General features: G+C 46.3%; 1 protein-coding gene across 1 annotated transcript; it reads right to left on the minus strand.

Moving 5' to 3' along the window:
- Positions 1 to 1,526: 1,526 nt before the first annotated feature.
- Positions 1,527 to 14,578, minus strand: chrna6 (cholinergic receptor, nicotinic, alpha 6). The gene is made up of 8 exons (XM_057036437.1): positions 14,083 to 14,578; positions 7,984 to 8,123; positions 7,036 to 7,080; positions 5,644 to 5,753; positions 5,116 to 5,323; positions 4,314 to 4,919; positions 3,577 to 3,831; positions 1,527 to 2,938 (listed from the first exon to the last, which is right to left on the minus strand). Exons 1-8 carry the CDS (start codon positions 14,135 to 14,137, stop codon positions 2,813 to 2,815), a joined length of 1,545 nt encoding a protein of 514 aa, XP_056892417.1. The 5' UTR covers positions 14,138 to 14,578; the 3' UTR covers positions 1,527 to 2,812.
- Between the last annotated feature and the right edge of the window lie 1,489 nt (positions 14,579 to 16,067).

Raw genomic sequence — 16,067 nt, forward strand, 5'->3', positions numbered from 1 at the left:
TGAATTAAAATGGTCTTTGAATTACATTTAAATCCCATTTAACGACTGCATGTCAAGTAGAAATGAACTCGAAACGAACGCGGCTCATTGAGTCCCTGAATTTGGGGGGTTGTTTCTCAGCGTGTGACCGGACGATTTGGTGTTTGTTGAGTCCAGCATCGTCGTCATGACTGAAATTATGGCTCCTGTTCTCAGCCAGACGAGGGCAACAGGAGTTCTGGCCCAGCCCAGAATGTTCTGGCTTAAGTTCCCAGGCCCACTGATGCATTGATGATGAGCTCTTTGATTTGGCTTCCTTAATGAAGATCTTGTGTACTGGCTGGGCACCTTACAAATGACCTCATTTCTTTATTTTGGACTCTTATTCTGCATGAATAAAGCAGCATTAATAAAAGTAAAAGCCCCATAAGAGCAATCACGGGAGGAGGAAATGATTAGTAGTGAATTACTAGTACAGAATCTTCTCACGTCTCTGCTGTCTAATCCTGTTCCTGAGGCCTCTGCAGCCTCCAGCTGTTTACACGTGTGTCTTTCATGCCTTGATGGCACCGTATCTGACTATGGACGTGATTATGCATCAAGCAAATGGCCCTCTGATCTTCTTAAAGGATGTGTGCTTGTGTTTTCTTATCAGTAGCTGAAGATACGCTATTGTCTTTGATGTCACCACATATAGTATCTGTGTCGCCGCTGACAATGAAGGATCTATAATAAGAATTATTGAGTGGCAGAGTGACGTCCAGCCGAGGGCTTACTGACGGTTTATCTGAACTCATGATTATGTCTTCATCTTCTGCTTTCAGCTCTTCCTTTGAGGGATGGGAAAAAACGCTATCATCTCCTCCTTTCACCCTTTTCTTTACCAGCTTTATGTCCTCCTTCTCTACACCCATAGATGTTCTCTTTGGTCTTCCTCACAGTCAAATCCTTCCACCCACGTTCACTGTCCCTCTGCTAGACACGTCCAGACCACCTCAGTCTGGCTTTATCTTCAAAACGTCCAAAATGCTGCAGACGTGCAGCTGTTTTCATGTTTGGATGAAACGTTATTAACTGTCACGTTGAAACCTTCATCGATGACCTCCAGCCAGGGCGACAGAGCCGTTGCAAACCTTCGCTGTAGTTCCTTCAGTTGGGCTTTAATGGTGCACACCAAAGGTGTCGTGGCTCATAAACTGTGCTAACTCATTCTCCTTTGGACCTGCTTCAGGGTATTTCAATTAAACAGCATGAGCCAACAGAGGAGCGGATCGCCTGTCTCGTTCTATCCAGAACCTTAATGGACTGTTCATCAGTGCTTGTCATCATATTTTAGCCAGAGAACAGTTCAAATATGTGAATGCATGTGAATAAAAACAGCAAATGAGTGTTGTTTTTATTAAAATCGGCACCTTTAGCCATTATTCAGAATTAACGGCTAAAGGTGCCGATTCTAATTGTACGCTGCAGCACAATTAAAGCTGTTGAGTTGTAATAAAATGGCACATTATTCACGTGTACGACACAAAAGAAAACGACTCGAGCGCTTTTACGTACGTTTGCTTTTAATTCAAAGACAGACAGACGGGAGGCCAATTCGGACCAACAACATTTGCTCCCTTTCGGCGTTAATTGTGCGTTTCTGATGCGTCACGTGGTGGAAAAATGACGGAGACTGAAGAGCACAAATGAATAATTGGTCATTTGACAGCGTCTGTGGGCAAAGCACAGTCCAAAATTCTGTCATGCATGTTTCCTGCGTCGCATGCTGTTTCTTTTTATTGTCTCTGTAATCCAAAAATGAGAGGAACTAAAATCACTAATAGGCATGGAGTGGGATGATAAAACCCTGTAAATGTGACGCTATTTCAGGAGCAACCAACTAGCATTTAATCCAATATTTACCAGGCCAACCAATTAGAAGGTGGAACATTAATCAGGGAGAACATTTATAAACACGTGGGTCCTAATTACAAAAAGTAGAACAGCCTGCCCTTATTTATTAAATGTGCTGCCAAGTGTGGCAGAAATTTAAGCTGTAATAGTAGCTGACAGACAGCAGCTTGGTGAAGCCGTCCAGGGAGGGGGGGTCGGTCATTAGACAGCTCAGTGGGGGGAAAGGTCTCCGCAGAGGTCGCTTCAGGACGGCAGGGCTGCTCACGCACGCTAAAGCCTCCCGTTTTCACATCACCTCTGACATTTGCTTACAGAGTTTGTGCAGAATTTTCAATCTATAGAAATAAATTGAGGTTTGTAGCTTTTTAAAGCTTCTTTTTTTGCAGTACCAGTGGTGGAAAGTACAGGAACAGAATGAGTGAATCTGACCCGGTTCTTCACACATGATAATACCCTATTTTAAGCTATACATTGTATTGTCTTTTCTTTTTTTTTTTAAATCATTGTGTCCATTTTTAATTAAAATAATGAAATATGTCACCAAGAATGTATCGTCCATTCATTGAATTATTACCTCACAGGATATAAACTCATGGCTCACGTGAATATCTGAAACCCACAATTCAATAATACCAGAAACAATATTTCATATCCCCTTTAAGCTTTGCAGCAGTCTCTCAAAACAGTCTCTCAGGAACCTAAAATGTAACATTTTAAACAGTTGTTTTGTGTTACTAGTGATTACATTAATAAACAGTTTTTCCACCACTGGTAACTCTACTCTCTTAACTTAGTCTAGCAATTTCAGAAAGTAAAAAAAGAACCAAAACCCTTGATTTTAAGGCATTTTGACATTAGGATATGTTACCAGCCATCCTCAGACGAACAGAACACCGGTGCTTCAAACAGAGTTCATTGAGGGGAGCTTCTGGAGCACTTAAGAGACGAAGCCGCAAAGAGGCTGGAGGAAGAGGCCCACTGTTCCCAGGACACACACGGTCACAAACACCCAGAGGAAGATTCTATCGATCACCATGGCAACATATTTCCAGTCATCCTCCACCTGTGGGTGAGCGAAGGGACAAATTTGTGAGCCGAGACCAAAAGAACAAGACAAGCGCGCAGTGACAACAGCTGGTTGAGTCAGAACCTCAGAGGCAGGTGGGAGGTTCTGTTGGAAGGATTAAGCTACAAGGACGGAACGACGACAGCAAGAAAAGGGTCAAACATTTCTAGTCAGCCGACAGTAAATAGATACAAATCTCACTATGATAATCGCATTCCCGCTGCAGCGACAGCGCTGTGACAGAGCTGATTGAGCCCCGTGTTTTTGCATATCAAAAAGCTGTTTCTTCCCCGTCGAGATTCCGCTCAGTGTGTTTAGAAGCATCTGAGGACGGCGGGATCCCAAACTCGTCCCGTCCCAAACTCCCTCTTTCAAACTTGTACTGCTATGAACTTCCGGAGCAGGTCGATCAATCCCAACAGAGGTCTCCCAGGAAATCACAGGCTTTATGTTACTGGCATAAATAGGTTACTTTATGTTTTTCTGTTCCATCAAGTGAGCAGTAAAAAGAGCTGCAACTATCAGTCCTGTCAGTATTTCTGCCTCTTTCATTGTTTTATTGGGCAGAAAGCGAAGCGTCTAAAAACCACACAAAGCTGGATAAATGGGACTGGCGCCATATCGGGACGACTGACCTCTCTGGCCTTGTTGCGGCTCCGCATGTTCTCGGCGATGTACTTGATGCTCTCGATGGCCTGTCTGATCTCAGGCGACACCACAGAGAAGGCCACCACAGTGTTGACGCTCTGCACCTTCCCGAGATCCGGAGTCCCCGGGGTGTCCTTCTCGTGGCGGCAGGGGCAGGGACACCTCTTCCCAGCGCCGTCCTCCATGGAGGACAACTTGCTGTCCCCGAACTCCAGACAGTTGAGAGAGCCTCCCGCGACCTGCTGGAGATCACATTTGAAGGTTAAACCCAGTTGTGACCAGTTGGCAAAGCCTGAGATTACACTTATAAGGTGTAGTCAAGGCACAAAATGGACGTTTAGAGGACAGTCAGTGGCCAAACGGCATTCTTCTTCAAAGTCTCAAGCTCCTGGTGCTGCAAACGTCCGTGACCACGGCGCCGGTTCTGCTGACAAGCTTGATTTTAAATCACTGTCTGCTTCAGAGTCCAGGCAGAACTGCAACTACAGTCACACTATAAATACAAGCTTCTGGGACAGGAAGTGGGCGCGGACCCTTCGCACACACTTTGACCGCAGCTGGCGCGCGTCTGCACGGGCACGTGGGCCGACCGTAAACCAGAACGGGCACAGGACTCATCACGGTGCATGAGCATCTCCTGCCTTCAGGACGGGTTTATGAGCCGGATATCGCCCACATGAGCGCCAGTGTCTGGGTTTGTGCCCGAGCGGCAGGGACTCCTTACCTGCATCAAGCTATTCTTCCGCCTCTTCCCTCCTTTCCCGCCTCCTCCTCCCCCTCCAGCTCCTCCTGCCTCCCCACTGCTGTCCACCCCCCGGGCCTCGCTGTTGTCATCAATTGGCCTCCGCATCAGCATAATCCTCGGCAGCACTTTGAGAAACACGGAGCGCACCCAGCCCGGCATGGTGTGCGTCATCGGCGTGCGGTAGTGAACGTTCAGCACGAACACGGTGATGACGATGCTGAGCGTGACGAAGATCATGGTGAAGAGCAGGTACTCGCCAATGAGCGGGATGACCAGCGACGTGGAGGGGATGGTCTCTGTGATAACGAGCAGGAAGACAGTGAGGGAGAGCAGGACAGAGATGCAGAGCGTGACCTTCTCTCCACAGTCCGACGGGAGATAGAAAACCAGCACTGTGAGGAAAGAGATGAGGAGGCAGGGGATGATGAGGTTGATGGTGTAGAAGAGGGGAAGCCGCCGGATGTAGAAGGAATAGGTGATGTCTGTGTAGATCTCCTCGCAGCAGTTGTACTTGATGTCGTGCTTGTAGCCCGGAGCGTCGATGATCTCCCATTCTCCGCTTTCCCAAAAGTCTTTAAGGTTCACCTGGGAGAGCAATAAACAGTCGCCACCACCTGAGTTTAGAAACATGCTTTAAACGTGTGAAATCTTTGTTTGATGAAGGTTCTCGGGCCTCCCGGTCGGAGAGAACTTGTAGTTTAAAGGGAATTCAACTGAACTTCCTTTAGTTTTTGGACTAAATGGAGTTGAATTTTCTTAAACCAGTTGAAGACTAACTGACCTTAGACCCAATAAGTACCAGGTCGATTTTGGCTTTGTCGTACGTCCAGGAGCCAAACTTCATGGAGCAGTTCTGATAGTCAAATGGGAAGTAGGTGATGTCCATGGGGCAGGAGGACTTGAAGATGGCCGGAGGAACCCAGGTGATGGTGCCGTCAAACTTCAGCAGCGCTTTGGTCTTGTCCTCCACGAGGAAATCCCCCACAGCACTGTGCACGACACGTGCGCGAGAAGGAAGGAGCGCGTGGTGGGAGGGAGGTCAGAGGGAGGCGAAGACATGGGAAAGAAGGGAAAAGAAACAGAAGACAGGAAAAGGTTAAAAAAAGAGAAATCATTGCTGAATTATGGAAGAAAGAACATCCCAACTCATATCATCAGTCGCTGCTGGAAGCACAACAGTAAAAACACGTCCTAATTCTGACATTCCCAAATTAGAATTTTGATTGTTTCCCATTTAAATTGGGAATTTTGGAGCCGTGTCCCTTTGAAATTGACCACAAACATAAGACGTCAACGGTGCCGGTCTCACTTGTTGTAGAGCACGATGTCAGGTCTCCAGATCTTGTTGGAGGGAACTCTGATGAACTCAATCCCGTCAAACTCTGTTGGGATCCATCTCAGCTTATAATCATTCCAAATCTGGTGGAAAAAGAAAGGGGAGGGGTCGGTCTTTTGCAGGTCCCATTTGCCTCCAAAGGGGCCTATTTTTGAAATGAATATTTGTGTTTAATATATTAAAAAGCAGGCGTTCCACAGAGCAACAAGGGGTCCTTAAAGCCTTTGTTTCCACAGGAAATCAAACACAAACACATTTTTGATGCCACCGGCAGCTTAGACAGACGTGTGAGGGAATATCCCACTGACATAAATAGAGAATCAGTGTTGTTGCTCCTGGTTCTTAGTGCACCTGCAGGTTACATTCCATTAGTCTTGGCTATTTGCATGTCATTCAAGATGAATTCATTCATTATCCGAGCTGATTAATACCCAGTTTTGACCTGGGAGCTGTTTAATTAACCACTTCATGCTACACTGACGTTCCATTTATCTGCACCAGCCAGGGAGCACACAGCGATTGGCTGGAGATGTAATTGTGATGGAGGCTTCGGGTTAGTGGTTCGTATTTACAGTATCTACAGAAGCGCCGGGTCACATTGCTGCTGGCAAACTTAGAGTCAGGTCCCAAATACGCAGAAAGTGTCGCGCCAAAGGTGACTCCGACTGGCTTATTACTTTGGAATGTGTGTATTATTCTCTGTCATTCACACACACACACACACACACACACACACACACACACACACACACACACACACCTACGCCATGTGTCTGCTTTCTTTGTTTGATCTGTCAACACGTCAACAAAGATGAATTAAAAATGAACTCTAATTTGAATTCTGGCACATTCCGATGTTTATTTGTTTTTGCCACATTGTTGCATCATCACCATCCTCTTCCTCATCGTGTTTTTGGGTGGTTTCCCACCGTCTGCAATCACTCTGCGCAGCTTCTCCGGGTTAAATTGAGGCTTTGCAAAAGGTCACGCTGATGGAAACGGAGACAGGCCACTGTGGCTCTGTCGTCCATGAATAAATTTAGAGCAAAGGGAGGAAAACAATGGCGGAGAGGCAGAAAAGAGGTTGTCTGGGAGAACAGCTGGAAGGCTGAGGTCAGAGTTCAGGCTCTGTCTGTTGGTTCCTGACGCCCAATAGATAGATTGACCATAACTTATACATGGATCCCTCGCCGATCACACTCAAGGGGCTGTCTGAGATCCCCCTGCTCTCTGGTCCACCTGCTCCAGTTTAATCATAGTAAGATTTCACCCACACACGCGACGGAGTGGACGACCTTTTTGATGCCTGCTTAGTCTGTACAGACATGTGCTGTCACAAGTGTTGGTGAGATGGTGTGTGCTTACATGTCTGAGCCATAAATTTGTTTCCATGATTTGGTTCACCTCATCCTGCAGAGACGAGAAGAGAGAGGTTGTTAGAGATGTGTCTGAGTGTGTGTTGAGGAGTGTGTTGAGGAGTGTGTTCACGCTGCAGCAGCTGAGAGCCTGCAGGCGCGGCACAGAGCCTTAAAGACACCACCACCATGTCTGAAGACAAAATCTAATTTTCCCTTAAGGTCTTGTCCTCTGGATCTGGATTGGATTGACTGTCAGAGCAGTCTAAAAGTTTGAATTATGATAATAATTTAAGAGCCCGCAGATATTCTCCATATCTCATATTTAGTTGGATTTGCAGTGTTAATATTATTTTAAGTCAGCCTAAACCACACAAAGAGCTGCACAAATCCCCCTTTGATAGGCAAACACATGGAAATATGTGCAAAGACACACACGTGGGGGCACAGACAGGGAGGGTGCCCTCACACACACACATGCACGCCCACAAGACTCACCTTCAAATTAATCTCACCTTGACGAGCGAGCAGATAGAGCTACATATCAGTCCGGCCTGAAAGAGGCTCCTGCAGGCAATTTCCTCTTAATCTGAAGATTTCCATTCTGAGCTGAAAACCTCTTTTCACCAAGTGGATATGCAGCCTGCCAACCCCCCCAATACCACCACCCGCAGTAAACTTAATAATTCCAAAAGAAAACAGCAGCGTACAACAAACAGTGGGTGACATTTCTGGAATCTGTGAAATTGAGCAGTCTAAATAAAGACCACGCTCACTTTCGGCTTTCACTCCTCTCGTTCCGCAGCTTATCTTTTGGCTTTTCTCTATCAAAGGTAGGAAATATGATTAAGTAAGACGCTTGCAGGAAGACGTCTCACTTCATATAGACCCACACACACGGTCGTCCTTACATGTGTGTGTGTGTGTGTGTGTGTGTGTGTGTGTAGGGGCTGCTTACAACTTTGACCAGTTGGGAAATGGAGACCTCGAACTCCACAGTCACTGGATCAGAGACGTTCTCCACTGGTCTGATGAACTGGTTGTACTTTCTGAACAGCCTCCTGAAGAGCCGGTCCTCCGCCTTGGAGGAGAAGCAGCCTGAGAAGACGAACGGGAAGAAAATGTGGCCCACAAAGAGGAGAGTGACGTTTGCGTGGTGACACATCCAGTCATAAACACGCAGGGTTGTGAAACATGCCAAAACGAAGTGAGCTTGAGCCCAATGTGGCTGATCATTTTCTGACATTTTTGGATTCAAGGCAACATATCTTGGAAGGTGCTGGAATTTCTTGACATTCTTTCCCATAATGACACCTCAAAGAGGAACAGAGCAGCAATACCGCTCATTTTCTTTTATTTGCAAGCTTAATTTTAGCTCCATGCCACTGTGGGATTAGCATTTTCTATCCTGCTTTTAAGGAAGGACAAATATCAGAGAACATACCCAAAGCTACACTGGAAACGCAACTTTTGCAACAAAGATGATCACATTTGATTTTCAGTCCATGACTTCTGAAGGAAAAGCTCCAAAATATTGTATATTTAATAAGGATTAGTCATTTGAGCAATGTGAAGTAGACAAGGAATAATCCTTTTGTATTAACTAAAAATGTGAATGTATGAAAGTAATATTAAAAGTGGGGTTGAAACCAGAGGGTAAACCACAGGAGCGGTGCAAATTCATAACAAAACTGAGAATAAAACGAGCAACTCAGCCTTTCCCATTTGATCTATCAAGACTTTGGAGTTTGCGGATTAAAGTTTGGGGGCTATTTGGTGAGAAATCTCTAGATTATAGAGCTGCTGCTTCAGATCATCAGAGTTGAAATGGACTTTGAATCCACTTCTGTGTGACACGAGATCACTTTGACATTATTCATCGTGTTTTCGTGCCCCCCCGCACTGTCAGGGCGCATGTGCACGAACACCATGTTCCAGTTACCACAGAAGTAGGAGCTGGGCATGACGTCGCAGAGTTGTTTGCATCTCCATACATATACGTCAAGCAATACTACGTATATGACGGAACAAAAAGTAGAATAAATGGAATAATACTGGAGCTTCTACATCAGCCGCCTTTTAAAGTCAACTTGGGGGGGCTGGGAGGATCCTCCAAATTAGGAAATTTGAGCTCAGGTTATAAATCCCGGTGCATTCGGCCCGGTGTGGGGGTAGCAGACGTATGACAGCCCCTTCCATCCTGCGTGGTGATTGCTGCCAGCTGCCTCTGCGACCCTGACCGCCCGAGTGACCTGACAGCTCGCTGTGTCGCTGCTGCAATTTATATTTGTTCAGTTAAGCGTGAGACCTGTTTTTTATTAGCTCCCCTTTCCAAACTCATCACCCACCCGTGGGACCTGGGACCTTCCTCTATGTTTGGCTTCTAATAGTTTACAAGGTAGCAAATCTCTTTGGCAGCTGTGATATTGCCTCTGACTTCAGCCCAGCGGGGCACCCCTGGATTGGGTCTCTGATGATAGTCAATCAAGCAAACCTATTGGCATCGCGTAAGAAACAATTGGACGTCGTCCATTAGCTGACCACTGCTGGAGGACTTACAGTGGGACCCAAAGTTATACGAGTTAAAGACAGAGTTACGACTTGGCGAGACGGCTGCTGAATTTACAGCGACCAAAATATCTTCTTTACTAATGATGAAGGAAGGAGCTTGGAAGGCCTGAGGCCCAACAGTGCAAGTTGCAAGATAATCACAACAGATGAGTTCCTAAGAGTTCCTAAGTTTTATGGGCTACTTACACACTTATATTATCTGGGTAACAGGAAACAGACTGAAAATGAAAAGATGAATTGCTTTATATGCTTAAATAGATCAACAGACAAAATGCCTACCAATTAAAAAGATGAGGAGAGGAGAGGAAGAGGAGAGGAGAGGAGAGGAGAGGAGAGAGAGAGGAGAGGAGAGGAGAGGAGAGGAGAGAGAGGAGAGGAGAGGAGAGGAGAGGAGGGGAGGGGAGGGGAGGGGAGAGGAGGGGAGAGGAGAGGAGGGAGAGGAGAGGAGAGGAGAGGAGGGGAGAGGAGAGGAGAGAGAGAGAGGAGAGGAGAGGAGAGGAGAGGAGAGGAGAGGAGAGGAGAGGAGAGGAGAGCCTACTTAACGTGTCCCTCAGCAGATTATGTAGATCCAGGCTTCACAGCCGCCTGTCTGTTAGCTGTATATCGTGCGAATGCTATGCTAAATACACCTTGCAGGAATGATTCAATTGAAGAATGCTATGGATTTATGTTTGTCGATCTTAAAGTGTGACAAGTAGGAGAAGAAATGGGCTTTAAAAGCGAGGAAATACATTTTTACAAATCATACTGATATATACTGACATGGACTGCTGCGATCCTCATACCTGTTAGCAGAACTACAGAAGGCTGCTCTCTGACACACACACACACACACACACACACACACACACACACACACACACACACACACAAAGCATGCGCTCACTTCAGACGATGCTTAATGTCAGTGATTATAACAGAAGCAATTCTAGCGACAGGTTGAACACACTTTTACCTGAATTAAACGTGGTTGACTCTCCCTCCTGCTGTCTGCACGTGTGTATTTAAACACATTATTAGATGCACTTGATATCAATGATGGCAAGATGTGAGAAATCATTTAACTTCTAAGAGTATCATACATCACTCGCGCTGTTATCTGCACAACAGCATGTGTATTTTTTTTTAAAAAGGTGAGAAACATGTTTGAAAATTCCTTCTGGCGTTAACGGATTCAAAGGACACATTCATTCATTTATTCATAAAAGATGTTGTATAAAAGATGTTAACTTCTGTATCTACCCATGTGGTAATCAGTCTGCCGGCACTAATGACTAAGGTTCTGTCTGCTAAAAGTCCAACGTGTTTGATTTTACCTGCCCCATTTCCAGAAACATCTGTGTTTTCTAGAGCATCATAATTCATAATTCATCACCTCTATTGTGTTTTCACCTAAACGCACACAGGCAAAACTGTAGCGCTTCCCAGGTGCTGCAGTTCGGCTCTACCAGTCTTTATTCTCACGGATTTAGGTTTCAGAATATCTCCACACACTTTAAACTATAATCTATCACTATCAGTGGAACATCTGGAAAATCCCCTCTGGTCAATGTTATGGACAAAGACCAGGCAGGCGACGCTTTCCACTGTAATCCTTTAATGGGAAAAAGATAAAAAACTACATCAAACCGACGCTTTTAATGCCCTGTGTCTCTTTATTTAAAAAAAGAGGAGACACTTTAAAGCCAACAGGATGTATATTTGTATGTACTCGTGTCTAAATTATTCACCTTGACCAAATCTCCTACACCCACTTGGTCTAACAAGCGAGCTTAAACACAAAACCACATGTTGGGATAACGCTTGACTGGGGGAGATGAGAGCGAGCGAAGGAAACAGCTGGGTAGAGGTGGAGGAGTGGGAGGGACGGCACTCGATGACTGATAGAGAGGAAGAGGATCATTTTATGGGCTGTTTGAGAGCCATTACCTCCACTCCTGTCAGAATGCAAATGCTTTTAAAGGAGAGAGAGAGAGAGAGAGAGAGAGAAGGGCCGGAAGAGAGCATGTTTACATCTCAATGGTGTGTACATGTGGTGTGTACATGTGGTGTGTACATGTGGTGTGTACATGTGGTGTGTACATGTGGTGTGTACATGGCTTTAGACTCATTCTGAATGGGGCTTAAGCGATTCCTGATGAGAGACTCTCCCATGTAGCCTTTGTTTTTCCCTCCCCAAAAAACGATGAACTGGGCTGAGAAGAGATGGACAGATGAGCGGAGGACAAATGAGAGAGTGAACAAGACAGTGAGTGGAGAGCTGATGAGGACATAAGCTGAAAGGTCTGGTGTTGAGAGTGGAGTGGAAGTCTGAGGAGTGGGGCCTGTCGTGTTCCATCTGCGTTCCGAGCTGTCATCTTCCTGCCTCTCCTCTCTCTTCAGGAGCGTTGAGCAACAATGCAGGGCCACCTCAGACCCCCCCCCACCCCCCACCACCACCCCCTGGGTCTATATAAGCCGTCACACATTCTTGTGCAGAACGATATTTTCTCTTTTTTCACCTTCAAAATGAGCAGATTAAATGAAAAGTGCTCATCTTTCCCCTCAAGGCAAGTTCCCCCCAAAAGTAGGTTGGATGAATTTGAATTGTGTTTCATATAAAGGACTAATTCAACTTCCACGGTCACGGACCTCTAAAATGAACACTTCCCCGTTTTCAAATAAAAAGTGGAAATAAATGGCATGGACCCACTTAGCTTACTGGAATATTTCCCATTTCCATTGTTATACACAGGTGTTGGTTTAGATGTTGTTGGGAGCCTGAGCGGTGCTGGTTGAGGTGTGAGTCCTGTTATCTGTGGCTCACTTTATCTTTTAGACGCACTCCCTCTGCTCTGCATCCTGCTCTATAAATGTTACCGTGACATCAGCATCATTACCCCCCCCCCCCCCACACCACACACACACACACACACACACCAGCACAGTTCACTGACCACATCATCAGTCGTGCAGTCAAAGACATTAAGGAAGCAGCGCCTTTGCTTGAATGTAGCACAGCTGCAGCAGGAAAACACCTGCAGGCTAAGGCAAAATATTAGACTAGCACACCGAACACCGTGTGTGTGTGTGTTTGTGTGTGTGTAGAAGTCTCTGTGTGTAGGAGTGTGTGTGTGTAGGGGAATAAAAGTCAACTCTCTGTAATACCAGCGCTACAGTCTACAGTCTGCTGACTTCATCCTTCACCCGTCGTGATGCTACGAGCTCGGTGGGCTTCAGCGCCCGTGGATCTGGTCGATTCTAACTGAGAGTTGACTCACTTAACTCATAATGATCCCAAATATTAAAGAACAGGACTGATTTTGTATCAAAATAATATGTTGAAACTTGATTTGCGTTTATTTGTAGTCCATGCGTGGGCTAAAGGAAGACTGTAAAACAATAAATACAGTTAATTTACCTCGGTGCCACTTTCGGGGGTGGGGGTGGGTCGGGGGGGGGGGGGGGGGGGGGGTGAGTAAATCAATAACAAACTAAATCTGTATTTAATCTGATTGCCGCGAGTTATCAACAAAGGTCAAGACGTACTGGAGGTCATCATAAGAGAAAGGTCTGGAACAGCAGCATATCTTGGTGCTCAGCAGGGCTCTCTCTCTCTCTCTCTCACACACTCACACACATACGCACACACACACACACACAGGGCTGAAGCATGTGTGTGTGAAGCCTGATAAGCCAGAGAAGAGCCTCTGCTAGCTTGCATAAATCAGATAGCTGCCATTTATGGCCAGAAGCGAATGTTTATGTTGTTTGAAATGCTGCTGCATAATTACAGCCAGAGCACGTGATTGGCTGCGGGTCATCCAGCCACAGCAGAGGTCAGACATGACTTTCTGTCCGATATTCCAAATCCAAATGAGATTCCCCTCACTTGACCATACTTCCCAAAGCCGAAGAAATCCTTTCTATTTGCTAAGAGGCAGCAGAAGCATCTTTAGCTTATTAGTATTAGTTGTGGTGCAGCGGAATGATGGAATCTGTTTCATCCAAGTGATTCTTCTTCTTCTTCTCCTTCTTTAATCAAATGTCTGCAGAAGGACATTTTCCAGCTGACCGAGATCTGCCTTGTTTGAACCCACAAACTCTCAACAGAGACGCACAGAGCCGGTAAACAAGTTCTAATCTGTTTTGGTTTCCTGAATTCACGACACGCCTCAAAACAACATTTGCATTCATCAAAATTCATTTATCCGCGCTCGCATTCTTCTGTAGTTCAGTGGCCTAGTTACCGAGAAACAAAGTCACGGACGAGGTCTCCGGCGCCACCCGGGGAGACGCCACCGAAAGAGTTAAGCCTTTCCTCCAGTTGAAAAAGTTCAATAATAAAACAACAGAGCTTGAGACGGTTCTGAGGCTTTTGCGCAGAGGCTCAAAGTGCTGATGGAGGCATGAAGCGCGGCTCTCGACGCACATCCACGCAGACACCGACGCGCGTAAAACGTGAGGAGCTCAGGTCTGTAGTGGTGTGGAGCCAGAGGCATCCTACCTTGCACCATCAACGCGAGAGGAAGCAGGAGAATCCACCTCACCGCGGACCGCATGTCTCCGTGGGTCGGTTGGGGATCCGCTTCACTTTCAGGACACTTTTTTAGATCCGACTTGTGCGCTATGAGACAGGAATCACGAAATGACGCGCATCCCTTCCCGGTGCCGCTCAGCGCTGCTGCCTTAATTTACTGTTTCTGATCCGAACAGGACTTGTTTCGTCCCTCCCCTAAGAGCGCAAAGCTCCCCTCTGGCGCATCCATACGGACTCCCCTCCCCAACATTTGCTCTGGAAAAAACACTCCAAAGAGTCGCAAATGTGCATTATTGGGTTTCTGCGCGCGGCGGACTCGGATCCACGTGCGTTAATCACAGATCGGTCGGTTCAGGTGGAAAGTTGCTGGTGTCAATGATTTAGGGGGTTTGTGAGGAACAACAGTTTCCAGCGCCGCGGACAACAGCAGGGGGTGTTCTTTCACCTATACCACACACACGCACACGCACGCACACACACACTACAGCTGCGTCACGGTTACAGGAATTAAAGACTTTTCAGACATGTGACACACCGCCAGCCACGCATGCGCGTGCGCCTTCGCCTCTAAATTCTACCCCACTGACTGACGGCCGTGCGGGAACTCCAGTCCACCAGCATCCGCTGACTAAAGTTTAATTTTAGCCACTCATTTCTTGGTTTGACGTCATCCAATCAAGTAATCTAGGGAGAGAATGGTCATCCTCTTACAACAGGTTCTATTTATGACCCCCTGTGTTACCAAAAAAGGGGGTGATGTCGATTTATTTATTTATTAGTATTACTATTATCTTTTTATGCAATTTCAAGAGTTAATTTTATTTTTGTATTTCAAGAACGGCCTTTTAGTCAATAACATTGCTAATACTTTGATGAATATAATATGTTTTAATATGGCAATAACATAATCACTCAGGTCCCTCCAGCTACTGTATCTGTTTGACACTGGTCCCGGGGTTGCTTGATATGATCCAGCATCCTGTGGTAGAAAAGCCAGGAGGACAAAGGAGGAGAGGAAGAAAAGCGCGTCTAGATCCAATCACCTGCGTGTGTGGGCGAGCGTCTACACATCAACGTGTGAGGACTCATTTTCGTAGGAAAGGCAGAAAAAAGACACTGTGGCTAATCAATAAAAGTCTTCCGGACTTGAAGCGTGACAACAGCCATCGTCACAGTGGGCGTCCTTCTCTTGCTGCCTTATCTTACTTCCATATTTAAAGAGAATTGCGACTAAAAACTCAGCCCCCCACTGACAGACTGCAGAAAGTGGCCATATGCAGAGACCCAGAAGCAGCACAGGAGGGATAATGTGTTTTTCCTGTTGCTGCTGTGCAGATTCTGACAGGCGCGGAGCTCGCAGGGTGGCGCCAAGCCTCGCGCGTCTCCGCCAGCCTTATTAAGGAAATGGTCGGGAGGAGGAACTAGGTGAGAATGGCTGTTTCTGCCAGGACGGTTCAGTGTGACGCACCATAGACTGTCCTCGTGCTGTGCCCTGGGCCATGTTTAATTTATAGTTTTAGTAAAAGCTGAATACACGGAGCCCACAAGCCATTAATGTCATCCTCTTCCCCCCTCCGCCAACATCATTCCTCACACAATGCCCCTTTTTTCACCACTTTATGTCCCCCCATACCTTTCTTTCTCGTTGCTGTGGCAGACTGGTGGTGGATCTGGTCTCATTCATCCCGTGTACACTAGTGCCATCTTCCTGCCTCAAATGTAAGCCAACGCACACAATCGCCAGAACTTTCAGATCCCAATGAATTATTCACGTCCACATATCTACAACACATCTCCTGACCTCGAGACGAGTGCTTTTATTTTCAACCCCGATAAAAACCCCCATGAAATCTGGATGGCCTCTTCTTGTTGCTCTCGTGGTTTTCTCACTGAGGTGGCCTTAATGGAGAAGCGGGTTCTTCTTCTTCACGCGGTGAGGAAAGATGATAAAA

This window comes from Takifugu flavidus, chromosome 6, assembly GCF_003711565.1.
Source record: "Takifugu flavidus isolate HTHZ2018 chromosome 6, ASM371156v2, whole genome shotgun sequence".
NCBI lineage: Eukaryota > Metazoa > Chordata > Actinopteri > Tetraodontiformes > Tetraodontidae > Takifugu > Takifugu flavidus.